At 43.9% G+C, this 16,586-nt stretch overlaps 1 protein-coding gene across 1 annotated transcript in view; it reads right to left on the bottom strand.

The window, feature by feature from the left end:
- KLHL32 (kelch like family member 32) overlaps positions 1 to 16,586 on the bottom strand; it is a 118,527-nt gene that overhangs the window by 12,552 nt on the left and 89,389 nt on the right. Inside the window, exon 7 of the mRNA XM_054996654.1 lies at positions 2,884 to 3,610. Coding sequence (XP_054852629.1) covers positions 2,884 to 3,610 — 727 coding nt within the window. The remainder of the gene's footprint in view (positions 1 to 2,883; positions 3,611 to 16,586) is intronic.

Genomic DNA, 16,586 nt, shown 5'->3' with positions numbered 1-16,586 from the left:
ATATAATGTACAGATCACAAAGGCCTGGGTCTCAAAATTTGATCAGATGTGAGCACATTTGACAAGATCTTAGACTAGATGACACTGTAGTGTCTTCTAGCCAAATAACTCTACACCAAGAATAAATTCCGCTAAAATTATATACCAAATATATTCCTCATCGCTCAGTCCTGACATGGCTGACTGGGAGACAATGTGGTGTAGCGATTACTGTACTAGTGCCACCTAGGTGCAAATCCTTGCTGGGCCATACAGGTCACTGGCTGAATTTAGGCCAGTAACTCTCATAGCCTGACTTACCTGACAGGTGCATAATTAAAAGCTTTCTAGCCTCAGAAAAATAACTACATTTGAAAGTCACATAATATAAAGTACTAGCAACAAAGCCCGTTGTGGGGGGGGGAAATACAACGGGCTCTAGAAAGGGGAGGGTGGGCAGGAAGGCATTCGCTCCTCCTCTGTCACTGATTCCAGCTGGTGAAGGAGGGGGGTGGGCATTGTCATCTGCTCCATGCCTGATTTGCCTGATCTCAGTCATGTGAAGGGGTGGTGGGCTTTGCTACCTGCTCCATGCATGATACATGCCAGGTATCTGCTCCTTATCCTGGCTGGGTGAAGGGAAGAAGGGCATTGCCTCCTGCTCTGCACCTGATCCCAGCCAGGTGAAGGTGTGAGGTGGGCATTGCCACCTGCTCCACTGCTGATCCAAAATGCGTGATGGCGGGGGGGGGCGGGCATTGCCACCTGCTCCGCTTCTAATACCAACTGGGTTAAGGCATGGGTGGGCATTGCCTCATGCTCCACTCCCAATACCAACTGGGTTAAGGTGGGGAGTGGGCATTGTCAACTGCTCCGCTCCTAATACCAGCTGGGTTAAGGCAGGAGTGGGCATTGCCACCTGCTCTGCTCCTAATACCAACTGGGTTAAGGCGGGGGGTAGCCATTGCTACTTGCTCCGCTCCTAATACCAGCTGGGTTAAAACGGGAGAGGGGCTGGGAATTGCCAACTGCTCCGCTCCTAATACCAGCTGGGTGAAGGCAGGGGGTGGGCCTTGCCAACTGCTCCACTCCTAATATCAGCTGGATTAAGTTGGTGTGGTGGGCATTGCCACCTGCCTCACGTTCAATAGCAGAGGGGTGAAGGCAGGAGGCGGGCATTGCCACCTGCTCCCAGCCTGGACTTCCCACCATGGCACTTTTTCTGGAGGGACATGGTGCCTTGCCTAGGCTTCCCTTCATGGCAGCGCCCTCTGGTGGTGCACCAGGGTATAAAGTGAGTTGTCTGAAATACGCTTACTCAATTATATAGTAAGATACTACCTGCACCTCAGTTACATACTCTATGAGAGTATGGTACCTTCAGGTATATCTGAGATGGGAGAGCTTTGACTGTCAAAAGCTCATACACTGAAAATCCTGTTGACCTCTAAGATTCCACTGGACTCAAATCCTGTTGTTCTACCTGACAGGGTTATTGCAAGATAAAATGAAGGGGAAAACCTCTGCATGATAAATCTACTTACATATCACATTACTATTAAGTTTAGTGGATGAGAGACTTGCAGCAGTTTGTTGTTAAGGGCATGGTCCAACTCAACAATGTATTTTTGAACCTTGCTGCACATCAGAACTGGGAAGACATGTTTCAAAGTGGAGAACTTCTTGGTGGAAGGTATGTGTACATATAGGTGCACAGAAATTCATATACAAAAAAATTAAGTTTTGTTGTAGTTGATGGCAATTTTTCTTCAATTCTTCACATTTTAAATATGAATCATATGCAGCTCTTTGTGAACAACCTGTATCAAATACTATCAGAACTTTTGACATTTAGCATGTTACAAAGCCCCAAATAGTAAAAGTCAACGGTGCTCGCATAGAGAAAAGGGACAGACCAGATGTATAATATAGCTTCTATATTCCTGTTACTATTCTTCAGTATACAAAGGTGGAGATGATCATGCATAGCAAGCCTAGAATGCAATTCCATCATGGCAGCTTAAGTGTTTGATATGAACTAAAAAAAAAATTCCACCCAGGAAAATGATGCCAATTTTACTCTACTAAATCAACCAAGTTTATAATATGAGCATGGCATTGTCATCTCATCCTAAGATTTATATTTCTAACCATCCATTTTGGCTCCTAAAAACCCTCACTGGCTTGCATGCTTTACATAATAATAATTCCTTCTGATTCTTAGTCTGATTAGTACATTAAAGATGGGTAAATCTTGCTGGTTCCAAGCTGTATTTAAAATTTGTTTTTCTGGATTATGATTTAAATTAATTGCAACTGGGCCCTGGTACCTCAAGGATATAATGGATATACCAGTTCCTGTTGTGTTCTGGATATCACAGCATAGAAAGACTCAGCTCCTGTAGCAATGGAGGGAGGCTGACCCTGGACAGGCACTTCTGCTACTGCACATGCCCATATATTGCAGATCTCTGAATCCATGAGTTCTGAGCCAGCACATCTGGTCCACTTCATACTTCCCCTCCATAATCCACTCAGGAGATCCTGCACTAATCAACCTGTAGATTATTAAACCCATCTGAGTCATAAAGTAAATGTAGTATCTTCACATCAGGGATATATATATATATATATATATGCACATACATTTCCCCTCCTAACCAAACGTGCCTGCCTATGCAAACAACCATGTTCATGAGCTGTACCTTGGTTACCCCTTTCTCTACCCTCTACATACATAGTTGACTACTTGTGGTTTTTAAGCACTATCCCATTACCCTGATTTGATTTCTGAAATATGAATCATCTACTAAACCTTTCACAGACACGTTTCCAAAGCTGACCCAGCTAACAATATTTTGACATTTTGTTAGTACCTCAATTTGCATGTGAAATATTTTGTACCTGATGTCCAAAGAAGACCATCCACAACAGATCCTGCATGACAGGAAAGGGATCTGTCAAAGGACTGAACAAAAGTCCACTTGTTCTTCTTGGGACAATAGCGCTCAACTGTAGGCAAAACTTGTCGGAGTTCATTTCTACCACCTACTGCATAGAGGTACTCATCCACAGCTCCCAGTACAAAATGTTCCCGGCAATTCTTCATTGGAGCTATTTCAGCCCAGGAATTATTACGAGGGTCATATCTGCAGGCAGTCCGTACTGCACAGGTGCGGCCAGTAGCATGCTCAACTTCACCTCCTGCTACAAAGAGAAAGTCTCCCATTACAGCTACACAGTGATGGCTTCTTCCTACTGGCATTGGAGCTAGTTCACTCCAGTTAGCAATCCCAGCTATGTGAACATTCTCCTGGTCCACAGGATTGAAGTATCGGAGTTCTTTAACTTTACAAATCTCCCGTTTTTTACCACCAATGATGTAGAGTGTGTCCGACTGGAAGCGAGGCTTTGTCCTTTTGGTCTGCCAAATTGGCTGTGCGTAGATGCTCTGATGGTATGCCAAGGCCTCATTGATAAGTCCTGTTGCTGTTTCACTAGCTTGGATAAGAGGGTGAGAAAGGGCTACAGTATGCAATGTGTCCACGTCCATAAGCCCAAATCGAACATATTGGAGAAGTTCATCCATGTATTGATAGCGGCAGTTGTGTTCTAACCACCTCACTGCTAGCTAGAAGAAAAAACAAAAATGAAATTATTTACATTTTTCATAATTCAGTGCAAGACTGCTTGCAGTATTAAAACTGTTCATTTGCATTATTCATAAAAATTATATTTTCAAATTTCATCACCATCTGCATACATAAAAGCATTACTTTATATATTAAGGCAACTGGACAGCCTATGAATGAAAACAGGGAAGTGTTGGCTTTAAGATCACTGTTGTATCTTATGAACATACCAAAAGATGATTACATAGACAGCTGGTAAAGAGAATTTAAATATCACAAGACAGAACCTTTATTGGCATAATGAATTTAAATATCTGTAGGTAAATACCTTCATGCAACACTACAGTTGCTTTCACATGACCATATTATGTGGCCATAATATGATGATCATAAAAGTAATATCATGTGGATTGCAGCAGTGGCAGCATGTCTGGCAGTTTTATAACTGGAGAACAATGTGCGGGGGGGGGGGGACTTCTAAGTCACTTATGTCTGACTCTTACCCTATGAAGAAGAGCATATCTGATAATACATTACCTTCCATTATGTATACTGTACTGTGTCATGATCAATGTATATCACGGTACAGGTACTTAAAATGTGAATGATACTTACAAATATGCTTGGGCCTCACTCAGTTATATCAAAATAATGTTTCAACAACAATTAGAAAGCTGAACTTGACATAAACACAGACCAAGATACCCTGATTAAGAAAGACAGATAAAACACAATCTGTGAACCTTGCCTTAAAGTAGCAGATAGCGTAACTAAGCACAGAAGTGATTACATATTTGATTGGGGGTGGGGGGGAGACGACAAGAGAAAGCATTTACAGTAGCAGCAGAGATGTAAAATGGGACATGGCACATGAGTAAGAAACTTTCCTCATCACACTATCTTCATAATGGGGGGGGGCAGGATTCAATGAACTATGAATGGAAGAAGTTAACAGATCAGATTTCCACCCCTTTTCTCTTTCACCAACAGTCCCTTCCAAAGCTGTTTCTAGGGCATGAAGGGTACTTGGGAATTGGAGGCTGATGACATCCAGCTCTATATCTTTCTATCTGTATTTTTCTGTCCAAATCCCCTAATGATATGGTCGAGGAATTGAGCCAATGCAGTTAAATAGCTGAAACTGAACAGACTGAAACCAAACCCAAACAAGACAGAAGTTATGTTGGAAAGGCAGAGGCTTTGAAGGACATTGTGTTTCCTACTATTGGTGGGGTTCAGCTGACCCTTGAGGACTTGGTTAAGAGCCTAGGGATTATACTGGATACAGCATTTCTGTTGGAGAAACAAATTAATGCAACTGCCAGTCTAATTTCAAGGTCTTAACTATCATATACAAAACCTTTCATGGCCTTGGTCCCTATATGTGCAGGACTGCCTGTCTCTATGCTCCACCATGACAGCTTTGTTCATTGGAGCAGGGGCTCCTGCAGGTGCCACCTTGTAAAGGGATAAAATCAACAACTGCCAGTACACATCCATTCTCTGTTGTGGCTCCCACCGTATGGAATGACCTGCATGATGAGGTTAGGAAGGCTCCCACTTCCCTGGTTTTCTTTGTGCAAAACTGAATTATTCAGGAGGGCTTTTCCACAAATAAGAGGGCTATTCTGTCAGGAAATAGTTCAAAAAGATGCTTTGGTAAAGGGATGGGGACTGTAGAGTATACTATTGTGGTATAGTGTGTACTGTCTTGCTGTAAGTATGATCCTACTATGTAATTTCTGCATCATGTAGTGTCACATATTAATACTGAAGCTTTGTTTCACCTTTGCTTCTGCTCCATTTTCAGATTTCTGCAATCTGCTTTGTTTATTGGATGCCCTATCCTGACAATGTGTAATCTGCCTTGAGTCTCAGTTAGAAAGCAAGACAGATAAACAAACAAACAGCTGGTGGAAATGGCACACCACTCTCCTCTTGCATGAGATCCTCTACAAAGCATTTTGCTGATCCCCAGGGCCAGTGCCAGAGTTTCTGGAGCCTGAGGCCGAGGGCAGCGTCAGGGCTGTTGCTGCCCGCCCCGCGCACGCGTGCACACCCAGACTGCATGATGACGTCACTGCATGTGACATCATTGTGCAGCATGCCCCGTGCCACCCTGGCCATCTGCTGCGCCTGGCCCGCAGTTGTGTGCAGGTGGCAGCGGCAGCACAGGGCAACTGAGAGGGAGGGCTCGGAGGCTGCAGCAGATGTGGGCCAGGCGTGGCAGGCAGCTGGGGAGGCATGCGGGTGGCTTCCCAGCCCTCCTGTTCAGCCACCGTGGGGCACACCCCCACCCCCAGTGCCCCCTCCGGCACCTCAGCGCTCGAGGCAGCTGCCAGACCTACCTCAATGCACGCACAGGCTCTGCTGATCCCCACCCCATTCCCCTTGCTATATCTATCAAATTTGCATCCTACTTTGCCCTCAAGGGTCTCAAGGAAAAAGACCAGTTCACCTGAACCAACCCATTAGGCGTTACTGTGTTTTGCCCCTTTATGTGACTTGTATATTGCTGCCTCCCTTCAAGATTCAAACATTTAGATCGCTTCAGTATTCTCCGTAGATTTGGGAGCACACTGAAGCTTTAAACTTCCCGTCCCGCAGCTCTTTCCCCCCCGATGGATGAAGAAAGCAGCACGGCATTTGAAAGCAAACCTTTTCACACCGCTTGCAAGTGGCACGAAAAGGATGGTTCAGCTGATGGGTGGGAGAGGAGACCCGATGCATTCCGAAGTGATCCGAATTGCTTTGGAAAGCTTTTGATTTCGTATTCAGGAATTGGGCCAGCAAGGCTGGGCCCGATTTGGGAATCCTGAATCATTCTGAATGGGGCCCAATTCCAGATTTTTTCCCAAACTGGAATCTCGAATCGCACACCACAGTCCTTAATATTCTCTTAGATATTTGGTGCCACCAAAGAGCATTACTTCTATCTTAGTCTGACTTTCAGTATAGGAAGTCTTAGCTATAGATTGTAGTATGACAGAATGGTCAGCAAGTGGGGTTGGTTGTGAGGTAAAAAAAGATCCTCTGTTATAGATGAAAAAGGTGTTTTATTTAATCAGCAATAGAGTTTATTTATAAGTAGTGAAACTTAAAAGGAAAATTACAACGTAAGATTGCTGAAATTGAATTTATTTGCATATTTGGAACTATGACTCCCCAAGGGTGGAATCAAGACATAGGATTTTTCTCACATTACAAATGCTAATTTTCTGCACTTCATACCCATGCTCTATCAAGCTAATTACAATATGTATTATAGCTAGCTTCCTGACATTCTAATTTACAATCTTTTTCCACTCCTTGTATCTGACAAAAGGAGCTCTGACCCCTGGAAATCTAGTTGGTCTTTAAGGTGCTTCTGAACCTAAAGCCATGTGTAATAGTTTCAGAGTAATTATAAAAATATTGGTTTCAGAATAATTCATAAACGTAGAGGTTTCGAAATAGGTACAGATCTTTACATTTTTTTATACAGACCCAGTCACAAAGACTAGTTTTCCACACAGTTGCCACTTCGGCTAAAAAATATCCCCCCAAGAGAAGAATACGGGATTCTCTGAATTCCCAGAAGTTCACTTGCACACAGGCTGATTTCATCCACAAAGTAAAATGCACAGATTTCTCTCAGCAGAATAAATCTCTCCTCTTACCCACACGCAGACTTTCTCACAGACAGACTGAACTCTTTCCTTCTGCACTCCTACTAAACCTACAGTTCACTCCACCCACTAGGGTACAGGTACCATTCTAATCACAGCATGCTTCTCTCACTTGTCCAGCCTCCTCCTTTCTTTAGAGGCCCACATTTTAAACCATAGCAACCTACATTCAAAACCCCACTTTAAACAACTGAAATAAAGCACAAACTATTTACATGGCAGAACATAATATGCATGCAATACAATCTTTAGTTATTTTTAGTAAAAAATACATATGTAGAACAGTAATTCCCATATTTCCAAACAAAACATTCTGATTGCCAGTATTTTGTTAAGTAGTTTCAAGCTGAGGATCAACTAATAAGGCAGACAGAAATTTTATGTACCACAACACAAAAATGGAATATACTGCAAGACAAGCACAGGGAACCAATACAGTTGGCAAATCGTGTCAGGGAAAGATACAGTCATGATGATTTCTTGGAGTTATTATTATTATTTATTTATAGTCTGCCTTTCTCACTAAGAACCAAGGTGGATTAACAGCTAGGACATTCATGAACAAAATACTATATGATCCACAATTAGGACATTCAATGGACAGATACAATAGGGCACGATAGCAGAAAATTTAAAAACTCAGGGAGTTCTGAGTGACTCTCAAAAGTTCATACCCTGGAAATCTAGTTGGTCTTTAAGGTGCTAATGGATCCAAATTTTGCTCTTCTACTACAGACGAACATGGCAACGCACCTGAAACAAAGCGTAACTAATTTACATGACATCTATTAGCAACATGGAAACTATACAGTAGGAACATATCTACATTAGCAGACAGTACCCAATAGCCTAGTCTGTGATCTCTGACCCTTACCAAGGCATCTCTTTGAGCTATTTTTTATGGCACAGCCCTATAATCTAAGTAGAAAATCCTCCTGAATAATTCAGTTTTGCATAGTTTGTGGAAAGCCAGGAGAGTGGGAGCTTTCCTTTCTTCGTCAGGGAGGCCATTCCATAAGGTGGGACTACCACATAGAAAGTATGTATACAGGCAGCTGTTGATTTTGCGCAACTGCAGAATGGTATCTGTTCAGATGAGCAAAGCTGCCATGGATGAGCACAGGGGGAGAGGTGGTTCTGAAGATATAAAATGACAAAGCTTTGAAGGCTTTGTATGTAATAGCCAAAACCCTGAATTGAGCTTGGTAACTGATGGGTAGCCAATGGAAGTGATTGCACAATGGAAGCGATATGCATGTTCCTTCTAGCTCCTTAAAGTAAATGAGCTGCAGCATTCTGCACCAGCTGGAGTCTCCAAGTTGACTTTGAGGGAAGACCTATGTAGAGCAAATTACAGTAATCTAGTGGCATGAATCTAGGTGGCATGAATCCAGGTGGAATGAATCCAGGTGGCTAGATCAGCTGTGTCAAGTTAGGGGGCCATTTTCCTGGCTAGTATGAGTTGTGAGTTAGGGGGCCATTTTCCTGGCAGCACCATTTACTTGAATCTCTAGCACCAACTCTAGATCCAGTATAACCCTGAGCTGTTAACTGAGTCAGCTAGGGTCAACTGAACCCATCAAAGGTTGGAAGTACAATGTCCTTCGTACTTTTCCAATCAGCACCACTTCTGTCTTGTCTGGATTCAATTTCAATTTGTTTTGCTTTCAATCAATTGACAACTGCAGTCAAGCAGCAGCTTAGTATTTGTTCTGTATCTCCAGGTAATTTGGATAGAGAGATACAGAGCTGGGTATATCTTCATATTGATGGAATCCAGTTCCATAGCTATGAATGATTTTTCCTGAGGGCTTTAAATAGAGGTTGAAAAATATGGGGATAAAACTGCTGCTACTATTGACTATCTCGTGGCTGTATGCACAGAATCACTTGGATCAGGATCACAGATCCCATTCCAGGTCATCTTACCTGGGCAGTGACATTATTTTCAGTGTACCTACCATCTGATATAAGGAAGTTGGCTAGAGGTGAGGGCTTCGTTAGTACCAGCAGGATGACAGTGGAGTGCCCTCGTCTCCTAACTTCACACTTTTTGGTCATTACCATATACCAGGAACAGTCTTCTTTGAGATGGTCTTCACAATTGTAAGCATTGTTTATGCTGCTGGCTAATTGTATTCTCATTGGTATCAGTAATGGGCTCGTACTGTATCTGGAATTGCTGGGGGGGTTCCCTTTTAACTTCTCAGCTATTTGCTGTTTATTTTTAATATAGGGCAGTGTTTGTGTTTTCTACGTGGTATAATTCTGTAACAGCATTCCATTTATAGTTGTCAAACTTTATTCTAACCCACCCCAGGGATCTGTATTAGGATGGAGGACCAAGATGGAAATATTTTTAATTCATAAATAAATGAGTGGAGCAGCCTGGTAGATTTACAGCTATGAAGCAGAGAGAAACCTGGAAGTGCCCTTGAGGTGAGTGTGTTAAAAAAAACGCTATTCCTAGCTGTCCCCTATGCTAGCATTTTTACAATTGCCTTCGCCTCTTTTACAAATATACAAATGTATCTACCTATGAAAATACATATGCACACACATTACCCTCACACAGCCTGTGAGATGCACACTGCTATTTAAAGCAAACAAACTGCATAACAATTTTCTATATTTTTATTCTGCAAACTTAAAAAAATTACTATGTTAGATACAGATGATAAACAACTATGCCAAGGTAAAGAGAAAATTAAAGTGGGAAAGTGTTCTCCTAGATCTGTTGTGCCTTTGAGCACAATCTGAAGGGAAGCAACAAAAAAAAAAAAGGCAGAGAAAGCTACAGTGAAGGTCACCGAGTGAAAGAACTTCCTCAGGGCACAGAATAAATTAAATCCCAAGGAAAAAAAATAAAATGTGATTTCCAGAGTGCAAGGCACAAACTCAAAATGACAATGATTGACAGCCAAACTATATCCGTGCAATATCGAAGGCTGCACGTTCTCATTTACCTCAGTGTAGCCAGCAAGCGCCCATTAAACATCCGTCTGATGCCCAAATTAACCTTCTTGGCAAACTGAAAGAGGCACAAACTATCATAATCAACCTTTCATTATCACAGCAGCCTCTAGTTAAAGGGTCAGAATAATTGTGCCATCAGAGCCCTGATTGTTTTCAATCAACAGACGGCTGGAGTGACAGCTCAGTGATGGAGTAGTTTGATGAAACCGCACCAGGCCTAATCAGAGCAGATGAAAGGAAGGCATGATTGGTGCAAATGAACAGTCGTGCCTCTCTTTTTCATTTACAATCTGAAATTACTCTTAAATTTACAGGTTTCCCCCCCTCCCTTATGAGTACCTCAGAAAGAATATTTGACTTATTATGAGTTCTGACAGTGCAGAGTTATAAAACACAGGTAGGATTTTTCCCCTCCCTCTTAGCGGAAGCTTTAAGTGTATATTCAGCATAATTTTAACAAAATTCTCTCTTGAAAACATAAAAAATGACAGAAGCCTTCCAATGACCTCACCTTTCAATGCTGTTTGATTAGCAGGACAGTTTATTACAAGCTAACATCTTCACAGTGAAGGGGCGGGGGGAGGTAACAGCAGCAATAAAAATGGACAACGATCTCTTCTAAATATTTTCTTCCACCCAATAAATTCATTGTCAAACCTAGCTTTAAAAGTATGCCACATTTATAAAGTTTTCCTTCTTTGGAAGAAACAATCATCCAGGAGATTCTGCTTTCCAAGTAAAAATAGATAATTGCACTTCAAGTATCTGGACTTCAACTTTTGAAAGGGCTGCAGCAGTTCAAAGTTTTGTATATACACCTGTGTTATGTATTTGGGCACACACAAAATATGAGCACATAAGTGTTGTTCACACAGCAAGTCAAACTGGAACTTATTTTAATTAAAATAGACAAAAAATACCACATCTGTGCTGAAGCCAAGGTCTCAACCAAATAAAATTAAAATACACGCATTTTTTAAAAAAACTACCCTAAACAAAAAGTTCGATTTTTTGTATTGCTAAATAGAGCAGGTATTTCTAATGGAGAACAGCAAGACCTTTTTGCTTTGAGCTGCATCAGATATCGTTTGACCAATCATACATCTCTCCAGTATATCAGTATTCAAGTCACTGCAGCAAAACAAAAGGAGGCTTAGCAGCAGAGATTAATTTGTATCTGAAGGAGGGAAAGCATTTGGAGAAGGTGGAAGCTAATGCAAAAGATCTCAGTATGCCATTATTTTATAATACTTCCTATCCATTTTGGACATAGCCAGTAAACAGAACCTCTCTTTGGACTTTACTGAAAGTTTTAACACAAGATATACCAGCATTAGAGTACAGCTAGCCTTACCAGCTTCTAGAGAGAACTATGGCACAGTGATATGAGAATGGTCCTAACAGCCAAGCTACAAATGATGCATTACACATGGAGAACACTTGATTGGTCCCACAAGTTTACCCGGGAAGTGTAGTTGGAGACTCCTTCCCCTCTGTTTCCCTTCTCCATTTTTAAGAATAGGTGGTGGAGTAGCAGTGGCAGCAGCCTCAGCAGCTCCTTCTGCTGCTGTTCCCCACCTGCCAGCTTCAGGCTCCATTCAGGGGTGGGCAGCTGCTCTCTCCAGGGCGCCCCGCATCCAGCAGGCTGCCTGCCCCCGGGGAGGTGTTCCGGAAAAAGCCACCACATCGGCAAAGCTCCAACCACAGTAACAGCAGAGGGATCTACTGCTGCTGCTGCTCTAACATGCCCTTCCCCTGCCCCCAAGCTCCTGGAGGAAAACCGGTGTGAGGGCATGTTAAAGCAGCAACAGATCCCTCTGCTGTCGCTGAGGCTGGAGCTTTCTCGACACAGCAGCTTTCTCCAGAGCAGCTCCCCAAGGGCAGCCATCGGACACAGGGCATCCTGAGAGAGAGCAGCAGCTGCCCTCCTCCAAATGGAGCTTGAAGCTGTCAGGCAGCGAGCAGCAGCAGAAGGAGCTTCTGAGGCTGCCACCGCTGCTACTCCACCATCCGTTCTTAAAAATGGAGAAGGGAAACAGAGAGGGGAAGGAGTCTCCAACTACGCTTCCCAGGTAAACTTGCATGGACCTGCCACGTGTAATGCGACATTTGTAGCTTTGCTCTAAGTAACACATCTTTAGGACCCACTGACAGAAGGACTGGGTGCATGTCTACTCCACTTTCTACCTCTAAAATCAAGGCGCTTAACTTTGGACTGGATTGCACTTAATGAAAATTATGAAAGAATATTTCCATGGCTTAAAACATCTGAATGCGTTTCAAATAGTCAATGGAATAGAAAGAGCAGAGATACAGATAACAGAAAAGACAAAAGTAAAAAGACAGAAGATTATAGCTCATTTTATACATGACACATAAATTTGCCTTATAATGGGTTGATCAGCCCATAACACTCAGTACTGTCTAGTTTGACTAGCTGCAGTTCTCCTGGGAGATAAATCGAACTTTAGCCTCTTTTAACTGGAGATGCCAAGGACTGAACTTGGGACATGTGCAAAGCATAAGTACTATTAAGGAACATAAGCTCTTTTCCTCCTAAGCCTTTTCCTATGTGGAGGAAATGTAGGAAAGTATGGATGTAATCATGGGTAAAGGGGGGTAAGATTTCAGGTGGCCATGAGAAAATGTGCTGAGAAGCTGATGAGCATAGCCAAATAAAAGCACATGTTCTGAATTCCACATATAGCAGTATTCTTTTTCCTATATGGAAATTATTTGTGAAGGGGGAAAAGCCTGGGGGGGGGGAATTGTTCTTCCTCATGCAGTGATCATTTGCTGAAGTGCTAAGAAGATGGCTGGGCAAGAATACCTCTGTGAAGTAAACTGATGTTCTGATGTATGTAAGGACTATTCACCTATTTCAATCGCTTCTCTCTGGGTGTGGCACTAGAATTTCTATAACAATAAATCCCACATCTCTGAGTCTTTCCACCTGATTTATTTCACTGGTTTGGGTGAGACAGGTAACATCAGAAAGGTGATGGAAAGGAAAACAATAGAACCTAAAACCTTTCACCTAGAACAGAGCTGTCAACAAAAACAATGCTTTCCCTATTACCACATAAAAGGTGTTAAAACTAGTACCCACTAGGGGGGTGCAAAGGCACCCTGGTTTGTGTTTCCCGAATCTGGCAAACCCGAATCAAGAAGCCGATTCGGGTATAGCAGAACCCCGAATCGCCCAGCCGATTCGGGTGGGCCGATTCGGGTTGATTCGGATTGATTCGGGTTAGCTTTTTCAATGGGAAAAAGCCCCCCGAGGCTTCTCTGAAGCCTGGGGGAGGCATTTTCCCACCGAATCAACCCAAAATTGGTGGGGGCCTTCCTCTAACTCCCCTCTAACAACCCCCCAAGTTTCAGAACGATTGGACTTTGGGGGCCCATGTTATGGCCCCCCAAACCAGGTCCCCCATCCTCACCTAAAAAAGGGCATAGCTTTAGGTTGCTGCTGCTGATCTTCATTCATTTTTTCCTATGGGGAAAAAATGAAGAGGCAGGCTTCCTTTGCCAGGGGTGGCATTTTGCATGCAAAATGCCCCCCAACCCTCAGGGGCCCTTCTCCCACCTCTACTCCCACCCCCCACCAAGGCTCAGCCTGCTCCCACTTGGGGGGGGCATTTCATGGCCTCCCCAAGTAGGTGCTCTTTTCTCTACTACTTACAGCTGGGGGAGGCTTGTCTTGCCAGGGGTGGCATTTTGCATGCAAAATGCCCCCCAACCCTCAGGGGCCCTTCTCCCAACTCTACTCCCAACCCCCACCAAGGCTCAGCCAGCTCCCACTTGGGGGGGGCATTTCATGGCCTTCCCGAGTAGGTGCTCTCAGCCCCCAAAGTCCACCCCCCACAGCCCCACACAAACCCAATCCCCCCCAGCTGCCACACACAGACCCAAATCCCCACATTAGCCCCTCACAGACCCAAATCCACCCCCAGCAGCCCCACACCCATAACCCCAGGAACAGGCTGGCAAAGGCCAGCCTTCTCCCTTTGTTCCCTATGCTGGGAACTTCTAAACTCTCTTTCCCTGGGCAATTCTGCACAGCCCAGGGGTGCCACAATGGTGGGCACACTTCTGAGTGCCAGTTGGTCCCTATGAAAGACACAGCAGGGGGGCACACCAAAGGACATGGCAGCAATATCTTACACAAAAATAACACAACTCACTTAACATCAGAGAATCACAAAAACACAATTCCTGTCAAAAACACTTTATTTCTTGAACAGCTTTAGGTTACACAGTAAGAGGGCACAACAGGGCACGACAGCAGTGTACTACACAAAATAATACAACCCACTTCACCATTTTTGACAGCAATTGTGTTTGGGTGATTCTCTGCTGTGAAGTGAGTTGTGTTATTTTTGTGTAGTACACTGCTTTCATGCCCTGTTGTGCCTTCCTACTGTGTAAGCTAAAGCAGTTAAAGAAATAAAGTGCTTTTGACAGCAATTTTTTGGGGGTGATTCTTTAATGTGAAGTGAGTTGTGTTGTTTTTGTGTAAGATACTGCTGCCATGCCCTTTGGTGTGCCCCCCTGCTGTGTAACCTAAAGCTGTTCAAGAAATAAAGTGTTTTTGACAGAAATTGTGTTTTTGTGATTCTCTGATGTTAAGTGAGTTGTGTTATTTTTGTGAGGTGGGATGCTGGAATGCCCTTTGGTGTGCCCCCCCCCTGCTGTGTATCCTAAAGCTGTTCAAGAAATAAATTGTTTTTGACAGGAATTTTGCTTTTTTGATTCTCTGATGTTAAGTGAGTTGTGTTACTTTTGTGTAAGATACTGCTGCCATGCCCTTTGGTGTGCCCCCCTGCTGTGTAACCTAAAGCTGTTCAAGAAATAAAGTGTTTTTGACAGGAATTGTGCTTTTGTGATTCTCTGATGTTAAGTGAGTTGTGTTATTTTTCTGTGGGGGGGACTGCTGGTGTAATGTGTCATAATGCTTTGCCTACTTGTACTTTGAAAGGGAGAAATTTTTTTAAAAACTTTATTTTGTGTTGTTCGTGTTTTATTCTTTGTTGTGCAGTTGGTTCCTATCATAGGGAACAATGGGGCTGGCTGGCCAGCCATCTCTGTAGGTGGTGGGGGAATTTGAGGGAGGGTGTCTGTGGTTCAGGTGCTCTTTCACAGGGACCAGCTGGCACTCAGAAGTGTGCCCACCATTGTGGCACCCCTGGGCTATGCAGAATTGCCCAGGGAAAGAGAGTTTAGAAGTTCCCAGCATAGGGAACAAAGGGAGAGGGCTGGCCTTTGCCAGCCTGTTCCTGGGGTTATGGGTGTGGGGCTGCTGGGGGTGGATTTGGGTCTGTGAGGGGCTAATGTGGGGATTTGGGTCTGTGTGTGGCAGCTGGGGGGAATTGGGTTTGTGTGGGGCTGTGGGGGTGGACTTTGGGGGCTGAGAGCACCTACTTGGGGAGGCCATGAAATGCCCCCCCAAGTGGGTGCTGGCTGAGCCTTGGTGGGGGGTGGGAGTAGAGGTGGGAGAAGGGCCCCAGAGGGTTGGGCGGCATTTTGCATGCAAAATGCCACCCCTGGCAAAGGAAGCCTGCCTCTTCATTTTTTCCCCATAGGAAATAATGAAGAAGATTAGCAGCAGCAAGCTAAAAAGACGCTCACTTTTCCCTTTCTTAGGAGAGGATGGGGGGACCTGGTTTGGGGGGCCATAACATGGCCCCCCAAAGTCCAATTGGTCTGAAACTTGGGGTTGTTAGAGAGGAGTTAGAGGAAGGTCCCCACCAATTTTGGCTTGATTCGGTGGGAAAATGCCTCCCCCAGGCGTCCGGGAAGACGGAGGCATTTTCCCATTGAAACACCCGAATCAACCCAATCAACCCAAATCGATTCGGGTTATGGCGATTCGGAAAACCCGAATCGATTCAGGTTTCCCGAATCGATTCGGGTTTCCCCGAATCAACCCGAATCGAGGTGATTCGGGTTTTTTCGGGTTTCCAAAACCCGAACTGCACACCCCTAGTACCCACTATTATCTCACACGTTTTCAGGCTTCGTGTCAATACAGCTCACATTAAAGTAAGGGACAAGACTTCCATTCTTAAATGCAGTCAAGAATAAATGTGGTGAGACAGAGATTAGCAATAATTATTCCCAGTAAACAGCTCAACTTCTGTTGTCAGCATTCATTTAAAAAAAAAACAAACAGACTTGGCTCAGGAGCCCCACAGCCCGGGACAAATTGACCATTAAGGCCACCAGGAAAAATCTCAAAGGTTGATGGTCTGGGGGGGGACTCCCCGCCCCCGCCAGGAGCACTGTGTCCTCAAGCAAGGGGCAGCCCTCACTCCATTCAGGCAGCCCTAGT

The sequence above is a fragment of the Eublepharis macularius genome, chromosome 1 (assembly GCF_028583425.1).
Source record: "Eublepharis macularius isolate TG4126 chromosome 1, MPM_Emac_v1.0, whole genome shotgun sequence".
Classification (NCBI taxonomy): Eukaryota; Metazoa; Chordata; class Lepidosauria; order Squamata; family Eublepharidae; genus Eublepharis; species Eublepharis macularius.
The sequence above is the reverse complement of the archived record's forward strand: the minus strand, read 5'-3'. Positions and strand labels throughout refer to the sequence as shown.